This window comes from Copadichromis virginalis, linkage group LG5, assembly GCF_057382275.1.
Source record: "Copadichromis virginalis isolate Kocher_CV1m ecotype Utaka linkage group LG5, C_Virginalis_male_GT1.1, whole genome shotgun sequence".
Lineage (NCBI taxonomy): Eukaryota > Metazoa > Chordata > Actinopteri > Cichliformes > Cichlidae > Copadichromis > Copadichromis virginalis.
This window is the reverse complement of record NC_140622.1, coordinates 23,694,304-23,722,175: the sequence shown is the minus strand read 5'-3', so window position 1 is coordinate 23,722,175 and position 27,872 is coordinate 23,694,304. Positions and strand designations below refer to the sequence as shown.

At 38.9% G+C, this 27,872-nt stretch overlaps 1 protein-coding gene across 2 annotated transcripts in view; it reads right to left on the bottom strand.

Moving 5' to 3' along the window:
* The window catches only part of poc1a (POC1 centriolar protein A), a 55,018-nt gene that overhangs the window by 6,757 nt on the left and 20,389 nt on the right, over positions 1-27,872 (bottom strand). For both annotated transcript variants that reach the window (XM_085456873.1, XM_085456874.1), the window contains exons 8-10: positions 24,347-24,415; positions 24,115-24,264; positions 9,377-9,655 (exon numbers count right to left, since the gene is read on the bottom strand). In XM_085456873.1, the coding sequence (XP_085312999.1) occupies positions 9,377-9,655; positions 24,115-24,264; positions 24,347-24,415 (498 nt within the window). The remainder of the gene's footprint in view (positions 1-9,376; positions 9,656-24,114; positions 24,265-24,346; positions 24,416-27,872) is intronic.

Sequence of the window (27,872 nt, the reverse complement as noted above, 5' to 3'; positions counted from 1 at the left end):
ACTTTAGCTCAGAGAAGTTCCTACACGTTACAGAACTCCCATTTTAATCTCATCACTCCTCTGCTGACTCCACAGAGCTACAATATGAATAAACAAAAACATGTTGATGCAGGAACTGACAAAGACTATTAAAACGCTTAGTCTCTGATAGTCTAAGATACACATCACGAGGCACTGAGTTCAACACTGAGTGGGCGAGTAATGTTTTCTTTTGGGTAGTCAAACTAGATAAAATCTCCTGCTATTTCATGCGTCGTGTGAGATGTTGCATTTCTGCTTTCTCTCCTTCCGTCAACCTGCCTCCCCTTTCCAGATCAATACTACCCTAACCTGATATGGCTCCCTGTTTCTCAGCCAAGCCAGCTATTGGTGTCTCTCTGTGTGTGATTTTTGCACGTGTCCCCAGGCAGCGGCAACATAATACAGGCATCTAGTTTTCATGTGGAGTGGAAACCAAATCTTTATGCTCCTAAAAATAGAAAGAGCTGTTTTTCTTTCCTTTCCAGAACACATTATGTTCTCCAGTGCCCTGAGCATTACTGGGATCTTTTACAAAGTCTTTCAGGTTTGTTATGACCTGTGCTAGAAGAGTCTGAAAGTCAAAAGAAGGCAAACTAGTGCTGGTTCAAGGTGGAAAAGTTGATTCTTTCCTCTAAATGAGGTTATTAAATACACCACGACCACATGAAAAGAACAGGAAAAACATACATTAAAGTAGAAACTACAAAGTTTAAAGAAAAGAACAATAGCCCACAAAAGCTAAATGATGGGGATAAAAAGAAAATCAAATCACACTAATAATCAGCAGGTGTGGGGTGTGTATACATATCCTCATCTAAACCATTTTGTTGGCAGAAAGCCACCAAATAGCCCACCAGGTAAGACTAATGTTTGTAAGACAGCATAAAGCTCAAAGAGTAGGCAAAGGATTTTTTGTTTAAGAGACATGGCAAACTTTAACTCTATGTAAAAAGCAGGAGGACATGAGACTTTAAACATCTGTCTGTAAATCATGTTATGAGACACGTGTTTTGCTACTTATTATCACTAAATGAAAGGATTAATTTGGCTGTAGGTCAGGTGGTAGTGTGGGTCATCTACTAATTGGAGGTTGGTGGTTCGACGCCTGGCTGCTCCAGTCTTGGAGAGTGCAAAATACTGAACTCAAAGTTTTTCTGAGATGCGTTCATTGGAGTGTGAATGTTAGATAGGAAGCACTTAGACACAGAAAAAATTACCTGAATGGATGTGCATGAGGCATGCTGTATAAAGCACTCTGAGTGCTCCAGTAGAGGAGAAAAGTGCTACATAAGAAACAGCCCATTCACACTGACCTGCAGAATCCTGAATTACATTCAGTGACATATAATTCACAGTTTCTTTGAAAAAAACAAAAACAAAATCATCATCCATCCATTTTCTTCTGCTTATCCAGTTCAGAGTCATGGCAGGAGTGGAGCTGGAGCCTATCTCAGTTGTCTGAGGGCAAGAGGCGTGGTACACCTATATATATGAAACTACAGCCTGACTATTTTACGTGTCCATCAACTGCTAGTTGTTTTTAATCCTAACACGCATTTGTTCCTTATAAGCAAAGTATGACTTCTTGACTTATGGTCAAAAATGTGTTATGTAAGTCTTAGCGCCCTTGATCTTTGACCTTAAAATTCAAAAAAAGTTCATCAAGTCCACATTCCTGCCAAAACTTCTTCCACCAAAGAAGATCCTGCCAGGTGTTCCTGACATATCAGGGTGATGGACAGGACTGAAATAGATGAAGAGATGAAGGGATGAAAGCACAACCCCAAAGCATATTGCCTTCGGACATGGGTGTTGACGGCCCCTAACCATCTCTCAGAGTAAACTGATGGCTTAACATGAACTTTTTTTTTAATGTAGGAGTCCAGAATCTAAGGGATAAGGTTCAGAGCAATACAACATATGCTAATACTTTTAACATTTTTTTAGGCAAAGAGTCAGCTAAAAAAATAAAATAGTATATTTAAGATTTTAACAAATACAAGTTTATTAATACGACACTAAACTACTGGTACCAAAAAGCAAATACTGGCCTGTATACTGACACAATATTGTTGTTAACAGACTGCAAAACATGAATACAGCCATTCCTTATCCCAAACCCAGTTTAACCTTTACAAGTGTACATCTGTTCTCTCTTAAAATCAGTTTAAATTCATTTGATTATTTCCCTGAGATACTCGAGGTAGTAAATCGAGCCTGTCATGAGCAGCTCTCAGCGACATGGCATAATTTTCATCTTATAAATCAGATTTCTTCAAGTTCCTCATTATCAAAAATACTGGAAAGAATTTAAATTCCTCAGAAAGAGAAAAATAAAGGTTTCCTTAGAGAACAGCGGTTTATGTTCGAGAGGCCATTCTTCACAGAAACTGATTAAAAATATTGTGAGAAAGTGCTCTCAGGGAATTTACAGTCCATTAACATGTTCCTTTCACATTCTCCTAATATTCCTTAGAGCTTCAGTTTAGCGTCTTTAACATCAATTCTGTGCTCATGGTCATGTGGCCGTAAATGTACAAACACAACACTGATCAAAAACTAAGAAAATGTAAAAAGAAATAGAATAAGGTTAGTTAACGAAGAGTAAAAACTAAAACTGAGACTGTCAATAGATTTTAACCATCTTATATCGGTTTCTGGACACACATTATTTTTCTGTTCCTGAACATGATCTCTCTCCAGTCTCATATGAACACATTCATGTTCACAGACACAAATTTTTTTTTTTTACTTTTCTTACTTACTTAAAAAAGTCCATATGTTCCATGTGTTGGAGGGCGGGGCGGGGGTTGGTGGTGCAGTGAATCACTTTTGCTACTCACACCAGAGATCCAAGTACAACTCAGACATGTCACCGATTTTCATAAATCATTTGTATTATTTTTTAATATGTTATTAAATCACAACAAATCACACGGAAAGATTTGGTTAGTGCAAACAACTTAGATTTAGAAAAAGCTCATCGTTTGGTCTAAAGTACTTCTTCTTTTAAAGCTCTGTTTTCTTGGTTGCCATAGCGATACACTGTCTGGACAACAAACCTCCCACAGATACAAACTATACTTACTTCCTTACATTACTTAGAAATTTGTGCCGACTGTCAGGAAAAATAAAAACAGTAGAATTCACTTCCATAAACACAAACAAACAGACTGACTATGTCATATTTTACTATGAAGCTGAACTCGATGGACAAACACGTAGAATAAGCAGAGAAAGAAAAATGTCATACAAAGAAGAGAACAGTTAACATGATAGCCATGAAATAATGTATCCTAATGTAAAGCCAGTGTATTAAAAAAATCTTCCTGGAGATACAAGAAAAGGGCTGTTATAGGCTGTTTCCAAATAAATTTAATTTTCCAAATATCTGAAAGCCAACTGCAGGCTTTAATTGACTTTTTCATACTGATCCTTTTCTTTATCCATTTCATCTGTCTATTTACTTGTTATTTAGACTGTCTGATTTTAAAAGGAGGTGGAAAATATGGCACATTATATGTAAATGTGACCTGATTTCAGCACAGATAAAAATTTAAAAAATAAATTAAGAGCGAAGAGAGGAGAGAGAAAGCGTTATGGCAGCTGAGAAATGGGAGGGGGCAGACAAGAGAAAAGCAGCTAACACAGCAGACTCTGAGCCTTTGGAAGATTCAGTTTAATGTTGAATTATTCATCATCTTTCCTCCCGGTCTCCTCAAGTATTAGAGTTACAAAGAAATGTAATGGTGAAAAACAGTGCTCGAAAAAAGATTTATAACGGAGTAGGACTATAGTGCCGAAATAAGTAATGTTGCCTTGTCAGTCGAATCTCCAGAGGATGGGCGGCAGTAGCTAAATTACACTTTGAACTAGCTAAGAAAGTAATACGAGCACCTTAGATTGTTTCAGGTCACATCTCTTTTCAACGACCAACGACTGAGCCTGCCTCAGACTTACTTTTTGTCCGGCTGCATTTAACATTGCATGTGCGCAGAGTCAAAGTTAAAAAAAATATTGGTCCAAGTGCTAACCCTCAGACTTCTAGTAGATACTAGAGATGGACCGATCCGATATTACGTATCGGTATCGGTCCGATACTGACCTAAATTACTGGATCGGATATCGGAGAAAAATAAAAAATGTAATCCGATCCATTAAATATCACGAAAGCACCTCACAAAACTTGCAACACGCTGTAACTCACCTCAGAACGTTAGCAGTCGGAGCAGTATGCATCACGTGATAGAGCAGCTGTGGCATGCGGGACCTGTCGGTGGTCTGGATAGCATGCTGCCTTCGCTAGCAACCCGGCATTTCATCTCCGACAAAGTTATCCCCGAGAGAAGTAAAGCAAGTGTGTAAGTCCATCTCTGAATGTTTGTAAAGCATTCCTGCGTTAAGCTTAACAAGCGACTGCCTCTCGCTCTCCGGCTGCTACTTCAATCGTGAAACTGCTTAAATGATCAGCTGATCGGCTTTTCTGTCGCGAGTCCGTCTCTCTTGTTTGTTTTTGGCCCACTTTGCACCAGAAAGAGGAAACCAGCGGCTGAACAACAGCAGAACGTTTAAGCTTGATAAGCTGTTGTTAGAATGTATTTAATATTACTTTCTACTTGAGGATCTTTTTCTACGTAGCTGACGCTGGTAACTGTGCAGGGGCGGATCTAGCAAAGTTTAGCCAGGGGGGCCGATAGGGCATGAACAGGGAAAAGGGGGCACAAAGACATACTTTTCTTTCTTATTCTCATTTAAAATGTCTAGCTTTTAATAAATAATTATCTGACACCCAAAGTTTTAATTTGATGTAAAATGAATAGAAGTCAATTACTGTATATAGTGACTATTAAGTCTAATATATACCCTAGTAAGCTATAGTACTTTTTACTTTGGGAAGGTACCATCTGTGCAGTCTGCAATTCTGTTGAAGAAAGATGTTGAATCTATTTAATATTTCTTGAAAAATAATTGATTTCTGTGCATTTTTTTTTTCACACTGCATCAAATTAAGGTTGATTACGTCGATTAAGCATCATGAGGTGGAGCGTGAGGGGTGGTTCCTTATTTTTTATTTATTTATTTTTGTTGTTGCTGGGAGTTGGAACCCTATTAGTTAGGTTGCTTAATATTTACGCTAAGTACTCTTTAAAATACCAGAATAGGGAGGATGGTGTAGGTCTAAGTTTATTAGATTGATCAGTATTGCTGAACTATGAAATTTTTTTTTGTATACAGGTATAACAGAATAGCTTTAGTGTAGTTGTTGTTTTAAACTTGAGTATGAACTTGCAGACTTGCAAAATGCAGCAAGATATTTAAAAAACAGTTTTGTTGATTAAAAAACACTATATCGGATTCATATCGGTATCGGCAGATATCCAAATTTATGATATCGGTATCGGTATCGGACATAAAAAAGTGGTATCGTGCCATCTCTAGTAGATACATGTATGGTCTTAATTTCACATTGCCACCCGCCTGGCAACGTGACAATACCCCATCAGGCATTTACAGATGAATGAATTCAAGCCATTTCCTTCATCTTTTTCAAACTTTGCACACGTTCCAAAGCCTTCCACGTTAAGACCTGTTAACTAAAATTGTTCTTCTTTCCATTTTCTGCATTTCTTGAGATTCTTTTCATTTGGCTTTTAACATCAGCCTCAAAAAGACTACTCTGAGTGTGACTTTGTGTGAATAAAGAAGGAAAACTTACATAAGTACTATAATTGAGTGCAAGAGTACAAGTTTGCAGCCCTGTGGAAAAACTAATACACCCTTACTGCTTCCATAGGAATTCAGAGGGTAAGTAGCAGCCAGGTGCTTCTAATCAAATTCACTTGATTAACATCATCAAGGAAGTGTGAGCACCTCTATAAAAGCTGAAGTCTGGTTAGTTTGCATTAATGTGTATGTTAACATAATGCTATCCCAAGGTCAAACGGTGCATTGCCCCTTTTAGCATGTTAAATGTTAAAGTTTGTGACAGTACAATTTGTGCAGGACAAAGCCTTTTCTCTCTAAAAAGAACATGGCAGCATGGCTTTGCTTTGCGAAGCTGCATCTGAACAAAAGACAAGAGTTGTGGAACAACGTTCTTTAGATGGACGAGATCGGAGTAGAGATGTTTGATTGTATTGCGGGCCGCATTTTTAGCAAACACCTCATATCATTTATTTGGCAAAACAGCTAAAAAAAAGGAGCAGAAATTACAGGTTATTTAGCAGTGGTTGGTATATACCACATGACCACAATGTCCATGATTTTACTGCTGGCCATCCAGACCTTGTTACATAATATACTGCCCTATTTTCTCCTTTTCGCAGTCACTGCCTATATCTTTATAACAAATCACAGGCTTAATATGGTGTGAAGACAATGACTCTGTTCTGGAAATAATTGTAACTATTTGGGAAGGCCATTTTTTCCCAGTAACACCCAGAAAAAAGTAAGAAAAAACTTACAGAAACCAAGATGCATTTCCTCTAACAATATCTAGTCCTAGAAATGACATTGCTCATGTTTCCACTAACCAAGAATGAAACAAATTTTCAAGAGAGCCGAATAGCAAACCAGATGCAGATGGTCCATCTGGTATCGGGGCTGGGGTACAGTAGGCTTGAAAGAAAAGGCTGGCACCACCCCCTGGGAGGGGTCAGCTAGCTGCCTGGCAGTTCCTGCCCAATATTAAACGCTCCCACATGGTGAACTACAGTTTGAAGCTCAAGAAAGGATAGGTGAAAGAGCCAGCGCGAACCCTTTGACAGAAACACACGGATACAAGGAGTGTTTCTGTGTCTCTGCAAGGCCATTAAGTATTTACACTTACTATGCAAGAGTAAGTGCTGCTAGCACGCATATATGAATGATGTATTTTCCTCAGAGTGCACAAGCTCGGAGCTGAAACACTGCATCGAGTACAGAGAAAGACCAAACATCTTTCTGCTGTCTCAGCTCCATCTCATTCAACTCTTTACATCTGTGTCCTCTCGGTGCCCTATTTCTTCTCTGCTGCCTCTTCCTCATTATTTTAGTCTCCTTTTTTCAACCACATGACTAGGGATGGGTATTGTTTAGGTTTTATCCGATACCAGTACCAAACCGGTACTTTTGAAACGGTGCCGGTGCTCAAACGGTGCTCGAACCGGTGCTTAAAGAATGGAGAACACACACTTTGTCTAAAAACCTCTTATGTTTAGCTGTTTTTTTGTAAAAAGATAACAATGTTAGCCTTTTCTGCAGCTATAGGGGATATATGGTATCACTATTGGCTGGAAGCAGTGCTTAATCAATGGAAAAAACACAAACTTTGTCCAAAAACCTCTCATGTTTAGCTGTTTTCCACTTTTTCCATTTTAGCCTTTTTGGCCAGGGTGAAGGGAGTATCTGCCATCAAACAAGAAGACAGCCGCATGTAACTACGATGATGTTTGCTAGTTCACCTTACATGCATTAATGTAATAACGTGGTTAGCCTACTCAATGTAAATTACACATGAACAACAGTAAGCTACTCACGCAGAGAAGAACGGCTGCTGCTGCCATCATCATCCGTCATCATTTCTGCTACACTGGCAGGGCTACGGGCCAGGACTCTCCTCTTCGAGTTCTTGGGGGATGTTGCTAACTCCAGGTCCGATAACAGGCACCACACCCGCAGTAGATGTGCACGGTGTGAGGTCTCGCAGCAAGCTATCAAATATGGCGCATTTCTCGGCTTTAAAAAAAAAAAAAAACCCGCTATGTGTCGCCAGGTGTTTCATCAGATTCTTGGTGTTACCTTCTTTGCATAATATCAGCTTAAAGCACTTGTTGCAGGCTGCTGAGTTTGCATCTTTTGCTGTGAAGTACAGCCAGACTTTGACCGCTTCGCCTTGGGCATTTTTAATCTGTAGCTCTGCTCTAAAAGAACGTACGTACCTGGGCCCGCCTACAATCCTTGGAAAGGTAAAATGATAGGCTAGAATTCAAAGTGTATGACATCTCAGGGAAATAAAGCACCGAAATAAAGCACCGAAATGTGCGTTGCTTTTCGGTCTGGTTACTACCGTTTATGTCAGATACCGGTACCCATCCCTACACATGACAAGTTGTTTCTCTCACCTGCTGTCTTTGTACCTTGAACAATTTTATTCTGTTTAAATACTTTAAAACTCTTTTTTTTGTGCCACAGGCAGAAAGAAAGTTTCTTGTTTCTGTATTTTTGTCTTGCTGTGTTGTGTTCCTATCAAATTAAACAGAGCTACAGGCATTTCATTTAATACTGTTTAAGTTCGCCTGCAAAAAGTTTCAAGTGAAAATTATAGATAAACTTTTTGCAGAGCCTTAAATTGTTTCTGACATTTATTCCCTGTGGCCTTTCAGTGTCCATCACTAATCGCATTTGTGTAGTTAAAAAAAAAAAAGACAACAAAAAAAGGACATATATTGATAACAAACAGAGCTTGCGGAGTTTAAATTGGTTACTCCTCTTTGTCAGCTCTTCCTTAGTGATCTATTTTTAGTCCTCCAGGCTCCGGTCTGGCCTTCACCAGATACAGAAAAACCTATGGTATCTAAAAGGTAAATGGACAGGTTCTTGTATATTGCTTTTCTACTCTATTTTACTCTTTATAAATATATGTCTCACCCACTCACACACATATTCATACAAGCACTTTCTTCTACGTCTAAGTGCTTTCTGTGTAACGTGTACACACACACACACACACACACACACACACACACACACACACACACACACACACTCCAATCATCGCATCAGGAGCAGCTCGGGTATCAGTATTATGCTCAAGATACTGTACTTTGGCAAGCAGACCGCAGCACCCAGGAATCAAAGGGAAGCCAGGAATTGCATATATAACCCTTGTATTAAAAAAAAGGGCTTATATATAGAGGAAATTGATGGCAATGACCAAATGAATATAAAGGACAGATTTCACAAACAAACCAGAGCTTACTCACATCACAGAGACACAGTTTTTCTCAGCTGCCAGACTTTAGCCATACAGCAAGTTTCTTTTTTTTAAGCTTTTGCTTTGGAGGATGTTAAGTACAATTACATTTTGGAGCCCAATCTTAAACAGCTAATGCACAGATCCCCAGTCACCTTCTGTAGAGAATAACTGCTAAAATACTGAAACATAACAATAAATGTGAGGAATAAAACTAAACATAACTGCACAGCATTAGAAAACCAAACAACACTGTGAGGTTGTGGTGGGTTTTTTATGCTTCTTTAATGTCTCTGTACTGCAGGCTGTAAAGTAAATGATGCTTTTGTTCTGAAGAGTGTGAGTAGGAGGCACAAAGTACAGTACACTCTGTCATGAAAGACCAGGACTACTTCTGCTTACCTGAGTGAGAATATCCAGTTGGCCTATAATGTGTTCCAGGGTGTTGGCTAGACCAGGTGGGACCCCTCCATCTGAAGCATGGGACTGTGCTTGACCCTGGGGTGAATGCTGCGGTAAACTCTGTGTTTGTGTCTGATGGGCAGTGGAGGAACTGATGCTGAGGCTTCCATTGGCATGGGAATGAGATGCTCTGCTCTGGATGCCAATCTGTCTGTAGCTCTGAGTGTGGGCAGCAGTTTGAGAGTCCTGCCTTTTAAAATGCTGAGCTGGATCAGAGGTCTGGAAACAAAGAGGACAGTGAGAGCTGTTAGAAACTTTGATATCTTGGATGTGTCCCTGTTGGGAAAGGGAGAATCTTTTCTGTTGTAGATTGTGCAATCTTTTAAAAAAGTTTAAATTACTTCGTGAAAACAAAATTGCTGCTCTGGTTGGCAGAAAAAAGTTTTAAATTAGAGACAATCGATGAATCGCCTACATCAAGTGGCAACAGCGGTAATATTAAATATTACATTTCCTGACAAAAATAAATCAACAAATATTTATATCAATGCAGGCTGAGTTTTTGCTCAATGTCGGATATTTGTCATGCATATTTACAGTAAAAGGGACCTCCCACAAAAAACACCACCTTATCTATACCTTTATGAAAACTGTTCTTGAGCTGAAATGAAGGCTACATGAAGTTTGGACGTCTATACCCATTGACTCTGCAGAAAGTTTGTGACCTCCGCGCACTATGCACCTCAGCATCTGCTGACCCCACTGCTGTTGTTCGCAATAGCTTCCACTCTGTTATAATACTAGGGTATTTCAAGATGGGACTTGTCGCATAAGTGGCATTCTATCACGATGCCACGCTGGAATTCCCTGATCCCCTAAGAGCGACCCATTCATTCACAAATGTTTGTAGAAGCAGTCTGCATGGCTAGGTGCTTGATTGTATACAGCTGTGGCCATGGAAGCGATTGAAACCACTGAATTCAACGATTTGGATGTATCTGTGAATACCTTTGGCAACATAGTGTAATTAAATAAACAAACAAACAAACACCCAATGACTAGACCCCTCATCGTCCCCCTAGTTGACTGGCAAAATCTTTGGTCATGGGCAGACTTAGAGCTCATTTGGAGCTTAAAGGGCTTAAACATTACAGTCTGAATGGAAACCAGTGTTGACTCACTGCTTCACACACACACACGCACACACACACGTGCACACACACACGCCCACACACACAAAAGCTAAGTCTGTCGGCCTGCGTTGTGATTAATTCAATGAGGTACAAACACATGAAGCTCGGTGACCACATCTCTCCATCACCATGTCTACATGACTAAATTTGTCCACACATGTATACGTTTCATTATATTTCTGTCTGCCTTTGCAGACCTCTGACTGATTGCGTACACGTGTGTGTGTCTGTGTTTATGTATATATTGTGTCACCTGTCCTCCATCCCAGTGAGAGAGACAAAAAGTGTTTACCTCATCACACATGCAGACTGAAGCCTATTCACATTCAGCTCAAAATGTCAAACTGTGTTGTTCCTAAATGAGTGGAGCTGTCAGCGATTGCTTGGCTCATCACATCTGCCACAGACGTAGCTTATAAGAACAGCTAGAATAAAATGAGCATGGGTTCCCTGCAGTCATGTACAAAGAGTCCAGGAGATGATCCTTGAGTGAGTGGACCTGTCTGTCCATGTGTCATACTCACAATATCAGAAACATCATGCAAAGTTACTGTTGAAAAAGTGGCAGTGAGAGAAACTGTATAAAAGTCAGTAAAATATGATACAGGTAGCCCACGGATAGTGCGCCGCAAGATAAAACAATATGTAGAAGCTGTTACAGGCTGAGATTTTAAATTGCAGAAGAAGAACCCTCATCAACAATATTAACAGTTAATTGTAGCTTGTTTATACACAGGATATTTGATTTAGTCATTTTTAAAATGACTTAGCGCCTGTTAATCATATAGTTTGACAAATTTGCACTTTTTCCAGCTTGTTTCACCACCTGATGGGATTCACCAACATTTTTCGATAAATCTGCCGCCATGCAGCCGCGGCTCTCTGAACTGTTCAGTGTGTGGGCAGAGAGCAGAGCAGCAGCACATTCGGCATCATAAAAAAAACAGAGAGAAGCATGAATGAGCTGCAAATGTGTCTTTTTGATTAATCGCTAATCTTGATAGATGGGTGTAGTAGATTAAGTGCATTCCAGGGTTTATATCCTATCTGTCCTTCCACAGGCTGCATGGAAGTATCACTGTATTTTCATAAGTTTTAAAGCTTATGTATGCATGTGGGCGGCAATGCTATTGCTAAAACTATAAATCAGTCTGCTAACTCAACATGCTCTTCATCTAACGAGAAGTCGGGGAAAACCCCATTATTGCAAATGTACATGCAAGTACATGTAAATGTGCGCATAAACATGGTAACCATCCTCCTAATGAATCACCTGGAGTGGAAAAACCAACAGTGGAAAATTTCCTGAGGCCAAATTAAACTGTTAGTCTGACACAGCCAGCCATCAATATACCTCACAAGCTGCATAGAAAAAAAATACACACACCTCTCTCTCGCTCACATACTCACATACATACATACATACTCACATACTTACATACATGTGTGTATATATATTTTATTATTTAACTCCCTGTAACATGTCTAAATAGTATATTTTACCATTGCAATGCTTTGGTTTTTTTTACCTGCCACTCCAAGACGTCTCTGGATCGCTTTACAAGTGCTTCAACTTTAGCTGCTGCGCATTTGACAAAATAAGTGAGCAAAGGTGCTAATTTGTGCTAAATGGCGACCCATAAAATGTTTCCCCCTGTGGCACAATGTTTATATGAAAATCAGTCTACAAAAGTGCAATTTTCCTCATTTGCAAGTCCTGTGACTTTGACTATGACCTAATCAAACACACCTTAAGCCGTAGTAAGTGAAAAAGTTGAATATATATTTTTAACTTTTGTTCATTTTGTTAGCTATCCCTGCTGCCACTGGGTAATAAGCAGCAACCTGAACAAGTCGGCAGTCCATCTCAGAGCTAACACACAGAGACAATCAAAAATTCACACTCACGGCCAATTTAGAATCACCAATTCACCTAACAAGCGACGTCTGTGGCCTGGGGGAGGAAACCTGTGTAGGCACCGTGCCTGCACCAGTTTAGAGCTCGACACCTACTTGCTGTGAGGCGACAGTCCTAACCACTGCACCGCCACACCGCAACTGATTAAATTTAACTGGCTGAAGCATGATAGTCGTTATAATTTTGCAAGCTGGCGAAACAATGAAAGGAAATTGTTTCGTGGAAGGAAAAGCACAGACGTAAACAATCTAAATCAGTGATGGCTTCATTTCCTTTAGCCGATTCATTGTTATGGTCTTGTTATTGTACATGATAAAATATATCATTATTATTGCCAGTGACTCCTGCTGTATCTATAATATTTAAGCATTTGCTATTTAAAAAGTCATGTATAAAAACTCTCTGTAGTCCCAATGCTATATTTTTGACACTTTGAATTACTGCTAATCTTTATATGGTCCATAGAGAATAAGAGGACTGGCAAGTACTTTTGAACAGAAATGATAGAGGTAAGCGGTGCATTTATACTTATTTCAGGTACCTTATCAGTTGTGACGTGTCCATGACAGACAGGTCAAGGGGTATAAAGTTGATAGAAGCTACTTTTAGCCATAAAATATAATGGTTATAAGCTCATTACCTTAAAAGCGGTCGGTCCTGTCAGTCTAATGCTAAAGTTAGCTCAAACAGCTATAGTGTCAGCAGCAGCATTGTGGGTCACCAGTTTAATGTCAAAACACTTTCAGGCACAACTTATCTTTTCTTATAATAGATCTTTATTATGTTGTTCATGATAGTAATAAACCTGTATCCAAGTATGCCACTAGAGTGATATCAATAAACTTCATTTAAATCATTTATAAAAGACTCATATTACACTCAGATATTTGATTCATATCACACTCAAACAGAAATGTAGAGAACAAACTGGAAAATTGGTTTTAAACTGCAAAATGCTGTCACTCCTTAACAAATCTATGAGTTCCCACAGTCTAATTAGGGATCATTTCTATTCTCACTTTAAATTAATCACAGTCATTCAGGCAATGATTCTCTTTTACACTAGTCCTAGCGCAGATGGCACAGCTGGTGATAATGGCTCTTGTTGCTCTGCCATTGCATACAGTGTAAAGCATCAGCATCATCTCCTCACTGATCAAATAAGAGAGGCTGGTAGGTGTGTGGGTGTCACAAGATAACCGTAACACATAGACAAACATTTTCACCAGCTGCTGATATCTCAGTTAATTAGAGGGAAGCGAACCTTTTACGAGAAACTGCTAGTGATGCTTTTTGATGAATGAAGCCTGAAGTTACTCGGCCTCGATTGTGCCTCTCGACTCCACTACAGGCTCAAAAGGGGAGGCTGTTTCTCACTCTCATTTTTTATCTGTCCTTGACTGGCTCTCTCATCCTTTTCTTTTATTTTACTGTTTTTTTCTGCTTTCATCACCCCCCAAGCTCTCCAAAAGGTGTCTCTTAATGCCTCTCAAATTTTCTCTTTTCAATATAATCTTGCTTGTTTTCTTCTCCAGTGTCTGCGGCTTGTCTCGTTCTCTCCCGTGCTTGTCCTGCTTTCCCACTTTCTGTACCTTCCAGCTCTTCCTCTCCCTGCTCTTCCTCACTGATGTTCTCTCGCTCCACTAGACCATTAGGTTCTCTTTAACTCCACTTCTATGCGGTCTTTGACAGTCCTTTGTCACACCCTCCTGCCTTTCTTTTTAGCTCCTAATGTCAAATGTATTCAGCTCACACTGTTGGAACAATATCGCCGGCCTTATCTTAAAGATTCACACACATAAATGCAAACAGAGCCATGCATCTGAAACATCTGTGATTGATGGGGGTTTATTTGCACTACAAAGTAAAGGTGATTCAGCGATAATGGTAATAGAATGATCGAGGAAATTAAAGTTCAGTTAGTGCAGTCTCTGAACACCCATCCCACACACACACATTCCACTCCACGTCCTAAAGCTGAGCCACACAGTGTAGTGGTTTGTGTGTGTGTGTGTTGGGCTGTGAAGGAAAGCCTGCTGTGAGTTTGCAGCTCGTCTGTCTGCACACGTGAGCACGAGAGAGACCCAGATGTGAAGCTAGAGACAGAAAGTGGGGGAAGGGGTGGAGGGTAGATAGAAGGATTAAGGCGGATGTGATCAGAGAGCGCTGATCTGCCTGTCAGCAATAGATGTTACTGGCACACACACACACACACACACACACACACACACACACACACACACGTTAATGCATCTATGGCCACACCACAAACCAACAGCAAATTCAGATTTGCTTAGCTGTGTTGAGCAGAGACAACCTGAATCACACACACTTTCAGTCTTTAGCCAGAGAGACCTCATCTTGCAGCTGGCTTACTGTGTTTAACAAATAGGCCTACATGTTTCTGGTACAGTTCCCATCACTGGCAAATTATCACGAAGCTTCACATTCCAAGTATGTTAAAGGATAAGCGTATCAAATTTGCTTCTCATGAAATCCCTGTGAATTTGATTCTGAGAGAGTAATGGGTATGGGTGGCCTTTGCCCCTGTATGAATAAACAGAGCATTACTGTCTCATTAGTCACTTTCTTCCTGGTGCGATGAATTTCTGCCAAAGGCATTATTGTGTAATAGCGGATGATCAGCAGAGGAAGAAGGGTGGATTTAACACCTGTTTGTCATTAGATGATTTAAACACAACCATCTCATAATTATCTCATCATTTATTAGGAGTAAAAGTGGGCAACCTGGTACTAGCAAATAAGTACTGGCATCATCAGTGTTATCCAGGTCACGTTAGAGTCCCTTTTCAAAATAGAAGATGTAGTTGGTCGCCAATTTATGAAGTGTAACTAGCTTCGTTTACACAATTTTTTTTCACACATCCATTCTGTCAATGAGTGTATGGAAAATTAAAATAAGTAAATCAAAAATAACAGTACACAAAATACAAAAAGTTCCTTCAATTTCAAGTAGCTTTAGCCAGGGATACTTAAAGTGTGTGCAAAATACCATAAAAAACATAATTGTGCTAATAGCCCACAAAAAAATATTGTGGCCAAAATATAAGCAAACTAGATATTAGGGCTGCCACAAACGATTATTTTGATAATCGTTTGTGGATTAGTCGACTAATCAGATCATGCATCCATTGGACGTAAAACGTACAGCTTATTGCACCGCATGCATCTGCTCTTATATAACTATCATTAGCTTACAGCTTTAAGTGTTTAAGGTATGTGCTAACTAAAAATAAAGACAAGACGATAGTTTATTAAATTTTAATGAAATTTGAAGATTGTTTCGGTGGAGTTTAATAAACTCAGGCGTCTGCTCCTTGCTATTTAAAATATAACAGGACACCGTAGTAAATTCTCAAGCATCTCACACTTCTGATAATCAGTTGTCTGCTTGACGTTTATTCATCTGTGGAAAAACTATAACTTTAATCTCAGCCAAACCGATTTACTCAGGAACAAATAAAATACTGAAAAAAGCTAAACAATAACATTTTGAAGTTATCTAAGTGACTTATATATCATGTTTAACCTGAGTAGTGAAAGACGGCGGTGGGTTTGAAAACGATTTGCCGGGAGTCCGGTGTTCTCACAGGCTCTAGTGAGCCTTGAACCCCGGCTAGCTATCGAGCTAGTGGGTAACAGGCGTTCCCGAAAACGCTACATTCTCGCCTTAAAATATGTTAAATGTTTATTTTGTGACCCAGAAAGAATAATAAGAGTAATATTAAAACTAACTAGCTGCCGCCATTGTTGGAAACTGAGCAGGGCCGCGCTATGACTTCTGGGATAGGTTGGGCCATGAAGTATACACCCGACCCATCCATCAAATCTGGGGAAATGAAGGGCGCATTTGTCGGAGTCTTCGATTTTTGGACAGTCTTCGTCGTGTCGCTGCAACGTAATCTGCCTACAAATGCGGGCATAGGAGGATGCGGTTCCTGAATTTGGAAACAGCTATGATATCGGACACTGCTTCTTCTTCTTCGCGGTTTAACGGCAGCTGGCATCCTTGTACATGCAGTGCTGCCATCTTCTGTTTCAGTCCGTTATTACACTCTTAAATCCTACTACTTATTCCTGCGTCTTTTGGGATCTTACAAAGCTTCAAATGACACGTCGACTATTAAATTAGTCGTTGACGATTTTGATAGTCGACGTAATCGTGACTAGTCGAGTAATCGTGGCAGCCCTACTAGATATTCATTTGAAATGCTTAAATGTCTAAAGGGCATCACACAGCGAGCATGTTGTGAAAAAGTGATGATGAGCATCAGTAACACAGCATCATTATATCTTAGAAACTATGATCCTCCTAAATGTGGTATGTATTGTCAACATATAGAAAGTATTGTAAAAAAAAAGATTTAATATATCATGTGGCGCCCTCTTTAGGACTGATCTGAAAGTGATAATAACGCCACAGAGCTATTTAAAATGCTTTCTTTTGTTTGTTTTGAAAAACTTGATATTTGAAACTTGAGGGTTATTACTAACATTCACACTAAACAACAAATTTTACGTGACAATTAAATGAAAATGACAATGAATAATTTTAGTAGAATACTAGTAAATTAATATGGGTTAAAACTGGGCAAATAACAATAGCCCGAACTTTGCGGTTGTTTATGTGTGTGTGTGTGTTTGGTAAATGGTAAATGGTCTGTATTTGTATAGCGCTTTACACAGTGTGTAAGTAACTACTGCAGATTAAGTGAGCTGCCTTGGGGGAAATTTGTATTATCTGAGTGCTTCTTGTTAACTATGTTACAAAGGTATGTTCCTCTCATACCTTTGGAGTCAGGGGTTAATATACTTTGATGACTACTCTTTTTGACATATGCTTTAGCATATGCATGCTTCTACATTCGACTCTATATTCTAATGATATACAGGTTTTTGATATTAACTGTAAACGGGCTCACATTTTCTTCATTTTTTTTAATTAGCCTGCAGTAGGATGTTTGGGCAGCAGTGTTCTGCAACGTCTGTGGTTTCTCCTTTCAGCCAAACAGCATTCTGTTTACTATATTTTGTTTCTCTGTACATAAGTCAATTTATAAAAGCACCATATTAGAGCATTTCTATGATTCCTCAATCCCTTTAAACTCATAAAGCCTTTGAATACCCTTTCTAAGAGATACAAACTATCAAATTCAGGCGAGCAGTTGACATTTCTCTCTCCTCTGCTTCCTCTCAGGCGACACGTGTGAGAGACTTGTGGCAGTATAAGAGAGATAAAAGGGCTTGTATTAATAATAAATTATGAACGGCTAAATTATACATGAAAAGGAAAATCTAGGAAGCTTGCACTTCCAGGTGCAGCTCCCAGCATTACTTAAACTGTAACAGTTGGTAACTGGCAGGATCTATTACTGTTGTGTTTAATGACTTGAAGTGAAAAACTGTAAAGAGATGCTAAATAACAGGTCTCCACGTGAGGGCGACATGTTTAATTCATGCCAGAAAAAGGTCAAACTCCACGTGTCTCTATTACGTCCATCAGTCAAATCAGACTTGTAGTCTAATCATTACAACCAGAATGATTGTGAAAAACCTAATGAACCTCAGATGGATTTATTCATTCATTTATTTATTTATTTATCTGATTGTCAAAGTAATACCTGCCATCTCTATCAGGATTATGTAATCTGGGGATACGTTGTACACAGTTTCTAATGGAAAAACAAACAAAAAAGAAAGGGAAACAAACAAGAAGAAAGGAACAAAACTGTATATTATGCTATATTTTCACTTTTAACTTTCATCCTATACACAAAAACCACACAAGTAGATTTAGAAATTAAGTTTAAAAATCTGTGTCTCAGTATCACAGGTATGTGACACAGCCGTACAATGATCACAATATTTCAAGGAAATGTGTGATAATGAAATTTATGGTGATATAGAAAATACTGAAGAACATTTTATCTGTGATTGAAGCTTGCAGGCAACGGCATTTATTAGTGCAAATAAGATGAAGGGCATTTTCAATCCATCTTTTCCAATGAGCTACTGTCACTGACGACAGACTACTTAATTCAAAGTGTGAATATATCGCCAGCAGTAGCAACAACAGCAGCAGCAATGGCAGTGACACAGCAGAAGTCACATGTAAGCATAAAAGTAGCCTTGGTAAGTAAACGCACAACACGACTGTCATAAAACTGAAATTCAAAAACATTATCTACCTTTGTTTTTTCACTAGCTGTCTAAAGCCCTGCCTTTTCACCATGTAACCACATCAGAAATGTCCTTCCTGTCGTGTGGACTGCAATTAGCAAGAGCTCCACCAATGAGTCATTTGTTTACTTCTTGGTTACACAAAAGTACCAGCTACTAGTTATCTCATCCTTGCGTGTCTTCATGTCTTGGTTTTACTCGATGGTGTGTTTTTACCCCAAGTGGAAAAAACAGTTTTGTAGTTTCCACCTTCAGCAAGAACAATTTTTTCCCCATATTTTTGCAAAAACATTGTGCTTCATTAAATAGTTCCCATTTTACTAAATCGTCAGGAGGCTGACAAGCAACTCTCTCTGTCAGACATGTTTGGGCATGTGCCGTTGTTGCATGTGCTTGGGAAAGTAAACAATGGTTTTGCCATATCATTGATATGGCAAATATCATATAATCATGTAAAAATGTAGAATCATACTATTGTGGACAACCCTATTGGTAAGCATACTTACGTAGTACGCACTGAAAAGGACATCCATCTTAACTGCCCATTCAATCTCGGATTGTCCAATTGTGCACCTTCAAACACATTAGCAAGTTTTTTTTAATGCTATATTTATGTGCAAATACTTTCAACAAAGACTAGTGCTATATTCTCAGAGCCAGCTGTTAAAATGTTTGATGTGCTTTCATCGGACGATATCTCAAAGCTGGTGCCAAACTAAAACACAACATGTTAAAGGAGTCTCCAGCTAAACTACTATAAGGCATGTTATCTAAAAACAGCTTGTTTCATATTTCTATATGTTTGGTCTAATAATAACTTCACACATTCAGCTACTGCTTCACTGGAGATCTAGGATTAAGAAAAAAAGGATAAATTACAAATACTAGCTTTTTACATCCTTTTAAATTTATTATTATAAATTTATTTTTTATACTGAAAAGGGTAGCAGGTAGCACACACTCCAAATACATTTACTAGATTTAGAGATCGCAGTGCATCTTCTGTTGACCAAGTTGTTTTTATTTATTGTGGAAACAGTGGGAACTTCAAGTCCATGCAGACCAAGGTGTTTAAATGAGATTAAAACTGGTGTCTCCTTTTCATATTTGTTGTCATTTTATCTATTTTCAATGTTCTGATACTGAAATTACTAGTAATTTATGTTTTTGTATGACTCAGAGGAATAATTATGAAATTATTTTGCTGGGAGTGAGTCGATATAGACATTTTTCTTTTTAAATGAGAACAAGACCTGGATACAGATCCCTCATTTATTTGTTTTTGTTTTAACAGATGATTGGAGGTTGATGAAATGGATCAAAAACCTCCTGTGGATGATTCGGGATAAACTGACAAGGCAACAATCAAACAGTCTGACAAAGCTCTCTGGGTGGCTTTAGAATCTGGATTTTCCAAAACATAAAAAACAAATTTGTCAAACACAATACAAATATAAGGATCATTAATCTCACATGTAACCTATGAATCCATGTGGGGTTTTTTAAGAAGAGAGAGAGCCAGTGCAAACATCACAACTGAACCACAGCTGGTTCTTAATCAAGCAGATGTGAAGAGCTGCTTTTCCATTAGTGCTCAAACTTCAGACAGCTGTATTTGAAAAATCATATTTCCCAGTGAAAGGGTTCAGTGGGGTTAAACAAGAACAGGAGTTCTCAGAAGAAGAGAATACATTTCGTACATTGCACTAATCATTTCTCTCTACATGGTCCAGCTGCCCATTTTCTAATCACCCTTTCAGGCACATCTGTAATAACGGCTGTCAAGTGGAAGAGCTATTAAATCCATTTACAATCCTGTTCTCACAGCACAGAAAGGAAAGGCAGACAGAAGAAAAAGCAGCCGTGAAAGTTCCACAAATGGCATTAAGAAAGCAGGTGCTTTTTTAAAGGACACTGAGAGCAAACTACTTAAACTAGGAGTCTAAGAAAAATGTTAGAAATAATCACCTTCACATAGATGATGCTTGATAAACACTCACTTCTAGCTGAAGCTGATCAATGGAGCTTTTAAGTAAATATCATCTTTGTTAAAGATTACAGATGTGGATGAAGATATACAGAAATGCTATTATTTTTATAAGAATGATGGTTTTATAATAGGTTGAACCGGATGAGTTTCACTGCTGGACTGATGTCGGCTATGTATGTGACTTAAGAAGAAGACTTAAGAATAACACTATAATGCTAGTTGCTCAAAGTGTGACAAGGATATCCTGCCTTTCCTACCTTAATTAGTGGGCATAAATGGATAAACAGACACATTTATATTTTAAACAACCTCCGTTGGCCAAATTGCTGTACAGGTTATACAAAATATACACTGAAAACAATGAAAACAAGTAAACAAGACTGTGTTTGCATAAGAAAAGACAGGACACTAGGATAATAGGGTTTTTTAAGTGATTTAAAAAGAATGGGCAACTCTTATGTAAAAAAGGTAAGTTGTTCCGAAGATTTGGAGGTGCAAAATTCAAAATTTATGAAATGTGTGTCTGGCTTTGTTTTTACTTCCTTTTTAAAAAAAAAACATTTTCATAGTTTTTTTAAGCTCACTTGATGATCAATCTTTGCTTACAGGAACAATGCCGTAATAAACATCAGCAAACTTCCTTTTGTTGTTGTTTTTAAATAAATAAAATAAGTATAAACAAATAAATACAGACATATGGACTCTTCCGTTTTAGCAGCTGTCTGGAGAAAAAAACCAAACAGATCGCCAGTGCATCGGCCCAGCAGGGGGTCATCTTAGGCACAGCAGGCTGTTGAGATTGGTCGGATAGACTGGTGGAAACCCCGATGAGTGAGATGACATGCTGGGGACATTGTGTTTATGTATTTTTTTTCCTCTAATGGAAATTGTAAACAGCACTTAACAGTTAATTTTCATTTTTTCACCTTTGTTTACTATGAAGTTTGCCAGTCTGGATTTTTGAGTTTAAAGGTAAGGCAGCTTCACTGTGGGTGGATCCAAGCTCATAGCAGACCAATCAGTAGGAGGGAGAACAGCAGAGAGCCAGGATTTGTTTATGCGTGTCTGCACATGTGTGTGTCTCAGAGAGAGAAAGAGAGGAAAGACCTAGGCTGTGCCCTTGTTGATGTAAGTAACACTATAGAAGTCAAAAGACTTGAAACCAAACCGGTCCCAGGAGTTTCCCAGACGACCGGTGACACCAGTCTCCTTTGTGTGCGTCCATGACACATTGAGCCTTTTTAATATTTAAACATCTCTAATGGCAGCTCTGCTGTTTGTTTCTCATTTATCCTTGGCTCACACTCCTTTCAGTCACTTCCAAGTTTTTGCTCTGGCCAAACTTAGTAGGACAAAAGTCACATTTCTCTGCAGTTGATCGTTTTAATATTGCCTTCCTCCTATGGTTTTAATCCAGTCCTCAACAAGTAATTTTTGACCCCCTCCCACTGTCACAGCCATAACTGCCTTGCGTTTCAGAAAACTCCCTGGTGCTCTTTTAATTCATACCCCATCTGGAGCTATGTGTAGGCATTCAAAAGTAAACCGTTTCATTATCTCCTTGTTCTGCATTTTGTCAACTCTCTGTATATTTTGGCTTTTGTGTGAAATTGAAGGAATCCAAAATGTTTCAGCCACTCTGATAAAAAAAAAAAAAAAAAGGTGGGGGACAAAACATCAGAACTTAAACTGCTAAGAGACGTCAGATAAGTTCATGAAATGGTTGTTATAATGTCAGCTGCTAACGGGTACCCCCTCTAGTGGGTACGCTACGAAGATATTGTAAAGGATTTTATGTTTTAAAGTGGTAAAGTAAACTTTTTATACAGCTTCAGCAGCTGGTCACTAACATTTATGTTAATAATAAATTTTAGACTGAGTAAAAATTGCTGATCACCAGTTTGTGTTAACTGTTTCTGCTTTTTAATAATACATCAGTGTGAGGAGTTCAGTTGTTATGGAAACGATAGGCCGGTAATCGCACCCCAAAGGAGTGTTTTCCAAACACTTTTTAAAACTGTAGAATCATCAATTTTTATTTAAGTTGCAGCTAGCTGCAGCTTAGCAGCACATCAGCTGTACTTTCTCCTCAGATAGAAACATCAGACAGACAGGGTGTGGTGGAATAGGAGTGAGTGGAGGCTCCGAATGAAAAACAAGGAACTGTGTTCTACCAAATTACTCCCGTGAAATTGGAGAAAGCGCTCCCACAAAATGGACTAAAGAGTCAGTAAGGCTGTTTTTTCTTTTTTTCAAACAATCTAAATGACATTGATTGGCTGTCAGAATACTATCCAAACCCTCTTAGTTGTCAAATTAAATCAAAACAGTAACAGCATAGTGCAGTGTGCTAATGGAAGCAAACTCTTTGTTAATGAGTTATAAAAAATAAAGTCACACTATAGGTCGTGAGAACAGAAGCATAACCACAAACACACTTAAAATCTCTTCAAAGATCACTACGCACAACACAATATTATCACCGACGGACTCTTTTCAGTTCCAAGAATTTGTTGTGATCGACTACATTTTTAAAACTCACCTGCGGTATCATGCAGTTTATTTTATTTTTTCCTCCATTTCAATAGGAAAAAGAATATCCTCCATATCAAAGTGTAGATGGTGAATAAGCAGGCATTTCCTGCCCTGCATGTGGGATATGAATGTGGCTTTGGGCCAAATCTAAGAACTTCAAAGGAAGGGAGGAAATAAGCTGAGAGGCATCTGTGCACATGTTTGTGTCTTTTCATATTTATTTTTCAGCCAGCCAGCACACATGCATGAAATACATGTGCACACATACGTTTCAATTAGTGCATTTTGTATAGGATTTATGGTAGACATATTTAGTTATATACATTTGTATTGGCATATCCTAACAACCAAATTATAAAACTACCCTTTAACAACATAAAATCTTGCTGGCTAGAGCGGTTGCTAGATGCTGGTTAGCAACTGTCTGGCAAACACCAGTCACTAGTAGGGTCATGCAGGCCTACATACTGGTGATCACTACCAGATTAAAGCGATCACCTGTGGTTTATATGGAACATAATGACATGTTATCAATTAGGTGTGAAAACACCGTAACCAAACAACTGGGAAACGTGCCAGTAATGAATAAAGGAAACGATGTGCTTGGAAGCATATGTTTCTGACTTAGTTCTTTATTCTCATTGCTAAACACAACACTAATCACTGCACAGTCACACAGTCACAAAGTGAAACCCGATGGGCAAGTGCTAAGGGGAGACACCACATAGGGTTTAAAATGCCCTTAGTAGTTGAATCCTGGGTTTGACCCCACTGACTGGACCTCGACCTCTGTTGCCTATCATTTGACAGTTTCTGGCTATATTTGTTCAGCTTCTGAATAAAGGTAAAAGCCAAAACAGCCATCTTGTTGGGTTCCATGTTCCTTTCTGTTTGGACTTACCTTGCTACGTAACACAGATGTATGCGAATTAAGGGGGAAGTGAGTTGTGGAAGTAGCCGTTGGTGTCTGTGAACTGGAAGCAGTTTTATGTTGCAGTCTGACGCCATCACTGAACTCAACACAGTCAAAGTTGCTCTTCCACACCATTACCTGTGAACCAGATATAAATGTATTAAATAACAACACTCCATTAAAGTTAGTAATGAAGAATGTTAGAATACTCTGCCATCACCTGTTCATCAGAGCCTCCAGAGGAAAAGTACTCCCCTGTTCTAGAGAAGGCCACACAGGTGACTGGACCCTGGCGTGAGGTAAAAAGCAAAAAAGGTGGAAAATGAATCTCACAATACAGTAAAGTCATATCTGTCTGACAATGAAAGTAGTCCTAAAACTATCAGCTATGAACTGTTTGCTTAAGTTGAAAGAATCACTACATTTGGAGAGAATGTTTTCTAAAAACCTCAACAAATGCAGCTGAACAAACTGGCCCCATCTGTGCTAAAGATCACAATATTGGTTAAAATGATTTGCCAATTAAAAGTCTCCATGTCTAGCAACTACTTTAAAGGCTGCCTAATTGATAAAGTCACCATTTTCATGCACAAATAACAAAAATAAGCAACATTTTATAAATTCAATAGGCCAAATGATTTCATTTATCATCAGTTTAATCACTAATAAGTAAACAGTAATGTCTGCATAGATTAAAAACTCCATGTGAGACTGGTGCTGTCTTACTGTTGCATTCATTCATTCTCAAACCTTACATATAGTAACTTAGAACGATATGACTAACATTGTTTATCTCCTGCCAAGTAGCTCAGCTGCAGCGAAAATGTAGGTGCAAGTGTAAACATGGGCAGGGAGTAAACACAATACAATTTAATATGATACAGAATACAGTAATATACCCTAAAGGCACTTGCTAGTAAAAATGTATTTAAGATTCAATACAAAACAAAAGGTGGGAACATTTTTTTTTATTTTGTTTGAGGCTTGTGTTTAAGCAGTTCGACTAAAACAAAACTGAACCCACAACAAAAGCTCTTGAATATGTGTGTGTGTGTGTGTGTGTGTGTGTGTGTATGTGTGTGTGTGTTTGGAGGAGGATGTGGGTGTGTGGGGCTGCAGCAGAGCAATCAATAACAAAAAAGCAGAAACTCAGGTGGAGTGAGGTCACGCATGGTCAGAGCCAAAAAGGATCACCTGAAGGATGTCAGGACTTTGGCATCCTTTGTGTGTGTGCATGTAGCTGGAAATAAAATTCAGAAATCATGTTTCTCTTAGTTTATTCTTTTTTTTTTTCCCACCTCACAATGCAGAATGGGGTCAACGATCTCAGCCTGAGCCCCGTGAATGCGTTCAAAGAGGGGATGAAGCAAAGAACAAACGAGTGCTGGCAAAGAAACGGACAGGGAGTCTGCTGAGAAGAAAAAAGGAGCTGTGTCCTGTGGCTGGCACCCAGACAGGCTGGTTTGGGTGAGGAATGGTTTCCCAGAAGCACCTGAGAGAAGCAGACAGTGTCACTATAGCAACGCGACGGCCTGACAGACAGCATGTTCTGTCTGTGCTCTGACTAATGCCTGCTGCCAGGCTGGCACTTGCCATGGCCAGACACACGCACGCACACATGCACACACGCACTCACAAACACAGCCTGACAGAGCAATGAACCTAACTTGTACATTTTATGTACCAATAAATGAACACGGATAGCACAAACCAGACAAGACCCATATGGTGCCCTTTATAAAGGCATGACTAACACGAACGATAACATACTGCTACTGCTTTTATTTTGTAAGCTATTTTTCCCCTCTAAATCGTCCCCTTTAAGCACAGTCATAAAGAACTTTAGGCTTGTGTAAAGTTCTGTAAATCAGCATAAAAAACTGTTTCTTAGACCCTCTTAATTATGCAGTCTTGTAATATGTGTACAAGACATTCTTTGTATAAATTTAACTGAAAAACCACAAAGAGCACAAAGCTGTGCACTGTAACAACCATAATTAATGTTTACATTTCAAATTCACAAATGGGAAACAAATCTGAGAAGTGTATCAAATATGTGGTCTTTTGGCATGAAAATATGCATTTTGTGTAGTTTCATATCCAAAAGTTAATCATTTTGATACACATTACATACTGACAGAATGTAATCAGAAAACTTCTATAAAAGAATTCTGCCTTCCTAATGATCCTGCAATAACCGCTGACTTTGCATTTGTCCAACCACTTTCCTGCCTGCCTTCTCTGAGCCAACGAGCTTCTGTTCCTTCTATGTTCTTTAAATCTCAGTGTTCTTCTGTCATTCTGTCTTTCAGACTCCCATTCATGCAACCAGCCTCCTACCCATATCCACATCACTCCGGTCACTTAAAGAGCTTCAACAAGGCTCCATCTCCATCACCACCAGCGTCTAGACTCGAGGTGGGGGTCCTGTCCTAGTTTCTGTTATTTCATCAAAATCTAATTGCCATTACTGAAATGACGTATCTCAAAAAATCATTATTAATTATTTCAAATGAACTGTCTTAACTGATCTACCATTAGTAACAGTAACATACAAACATGAAGATGCGCGTTTGAATGTCAGCTTGCAACAGAAATACAGATTACCTCCTAATATTTGGGGGAAAAGACATGTTTGTTCTCTAAACCTTCCTATAACTGCTGTACCTACTTCATGCATTTATTACTACCAGGCTGGACTATTGTAATTCATTATTATCAGGCTGCCCCAAAAACTCCCTCCAAAATATGTCAGCAACAGGGACTAGAAAGAGAGACCAGATTTCTCCTGCATTGGCTTCGCTGCATTGGCTCCCTTGTATATGAGAATTTCATTTAAAATCATTCTGACATACAAGGTCTACAATAACCTGGCTTCATCTTCTCTTATAAACCACATAGTACCACATCACACCACCAAAGCACTTTGCTCTCAGAGTGCAGGCTAACTTGTGCTTCCCTGGGTATTTAAAAGTCGAATGGGCAGCAGATTCTGGAGACAGATAGTCTTTCTACTTTTAGATGAAAACTTCCCTTTTTGACAAAGAATATAGTTAGTGCTAATCAGGTAATCCTGAATCCTCCCTTAGCTACACTGCAATGGATCTGTTTTTGCTTGACTCACTTCTTTTGACTTTCTTTTGACTTGTTTATGCACCATTCTAGATTTACTGGCTCTCTTCCACAGAGTATGTATATATTTTTCCCGTTTCCCTCCTCTCACCCCCAACTGGTCATAGCAAATGGCTGCTCCTCCCTGAGCCTGGTACTGCCAGAGTTTTTTTTCCTGTTAAAAGGGAGTTTTTCCTTCCCACTGTCACCAAGTACTTGTTCACAGGGGATCGTCTCACTCGTCTCACTGTATTATTGTACAGTCCTTACCTTACAATATAAAGTGTGTTGAGGTGACTTTTTTTTTTTATATCAAGCTATGTAACTACAACAGGACTGAATTGAATATGGATAACCGAAAAACACAACTCTAAACAAATGCAGGATTTTTGCTATGACTAAAGCAGCAGACTCACTTGTGTTGAGTATAGTTGGCACTTTTAATAAACTGGTTTGTTTCTTCGTTATCAAGTCAGTTTGGGTGCCAATCGGCGCAACCTTTGAGTCTAAGACTGTTAAACAGCTGTTCAAAAACTATAAAAGGTTTGAATGCACTGTCATGCAGCTGAGTTATTTTATTTTCTGAATTCACTTCTCACACAACATGAAGTCCCACAGTGTACTCTGTTTCAAAG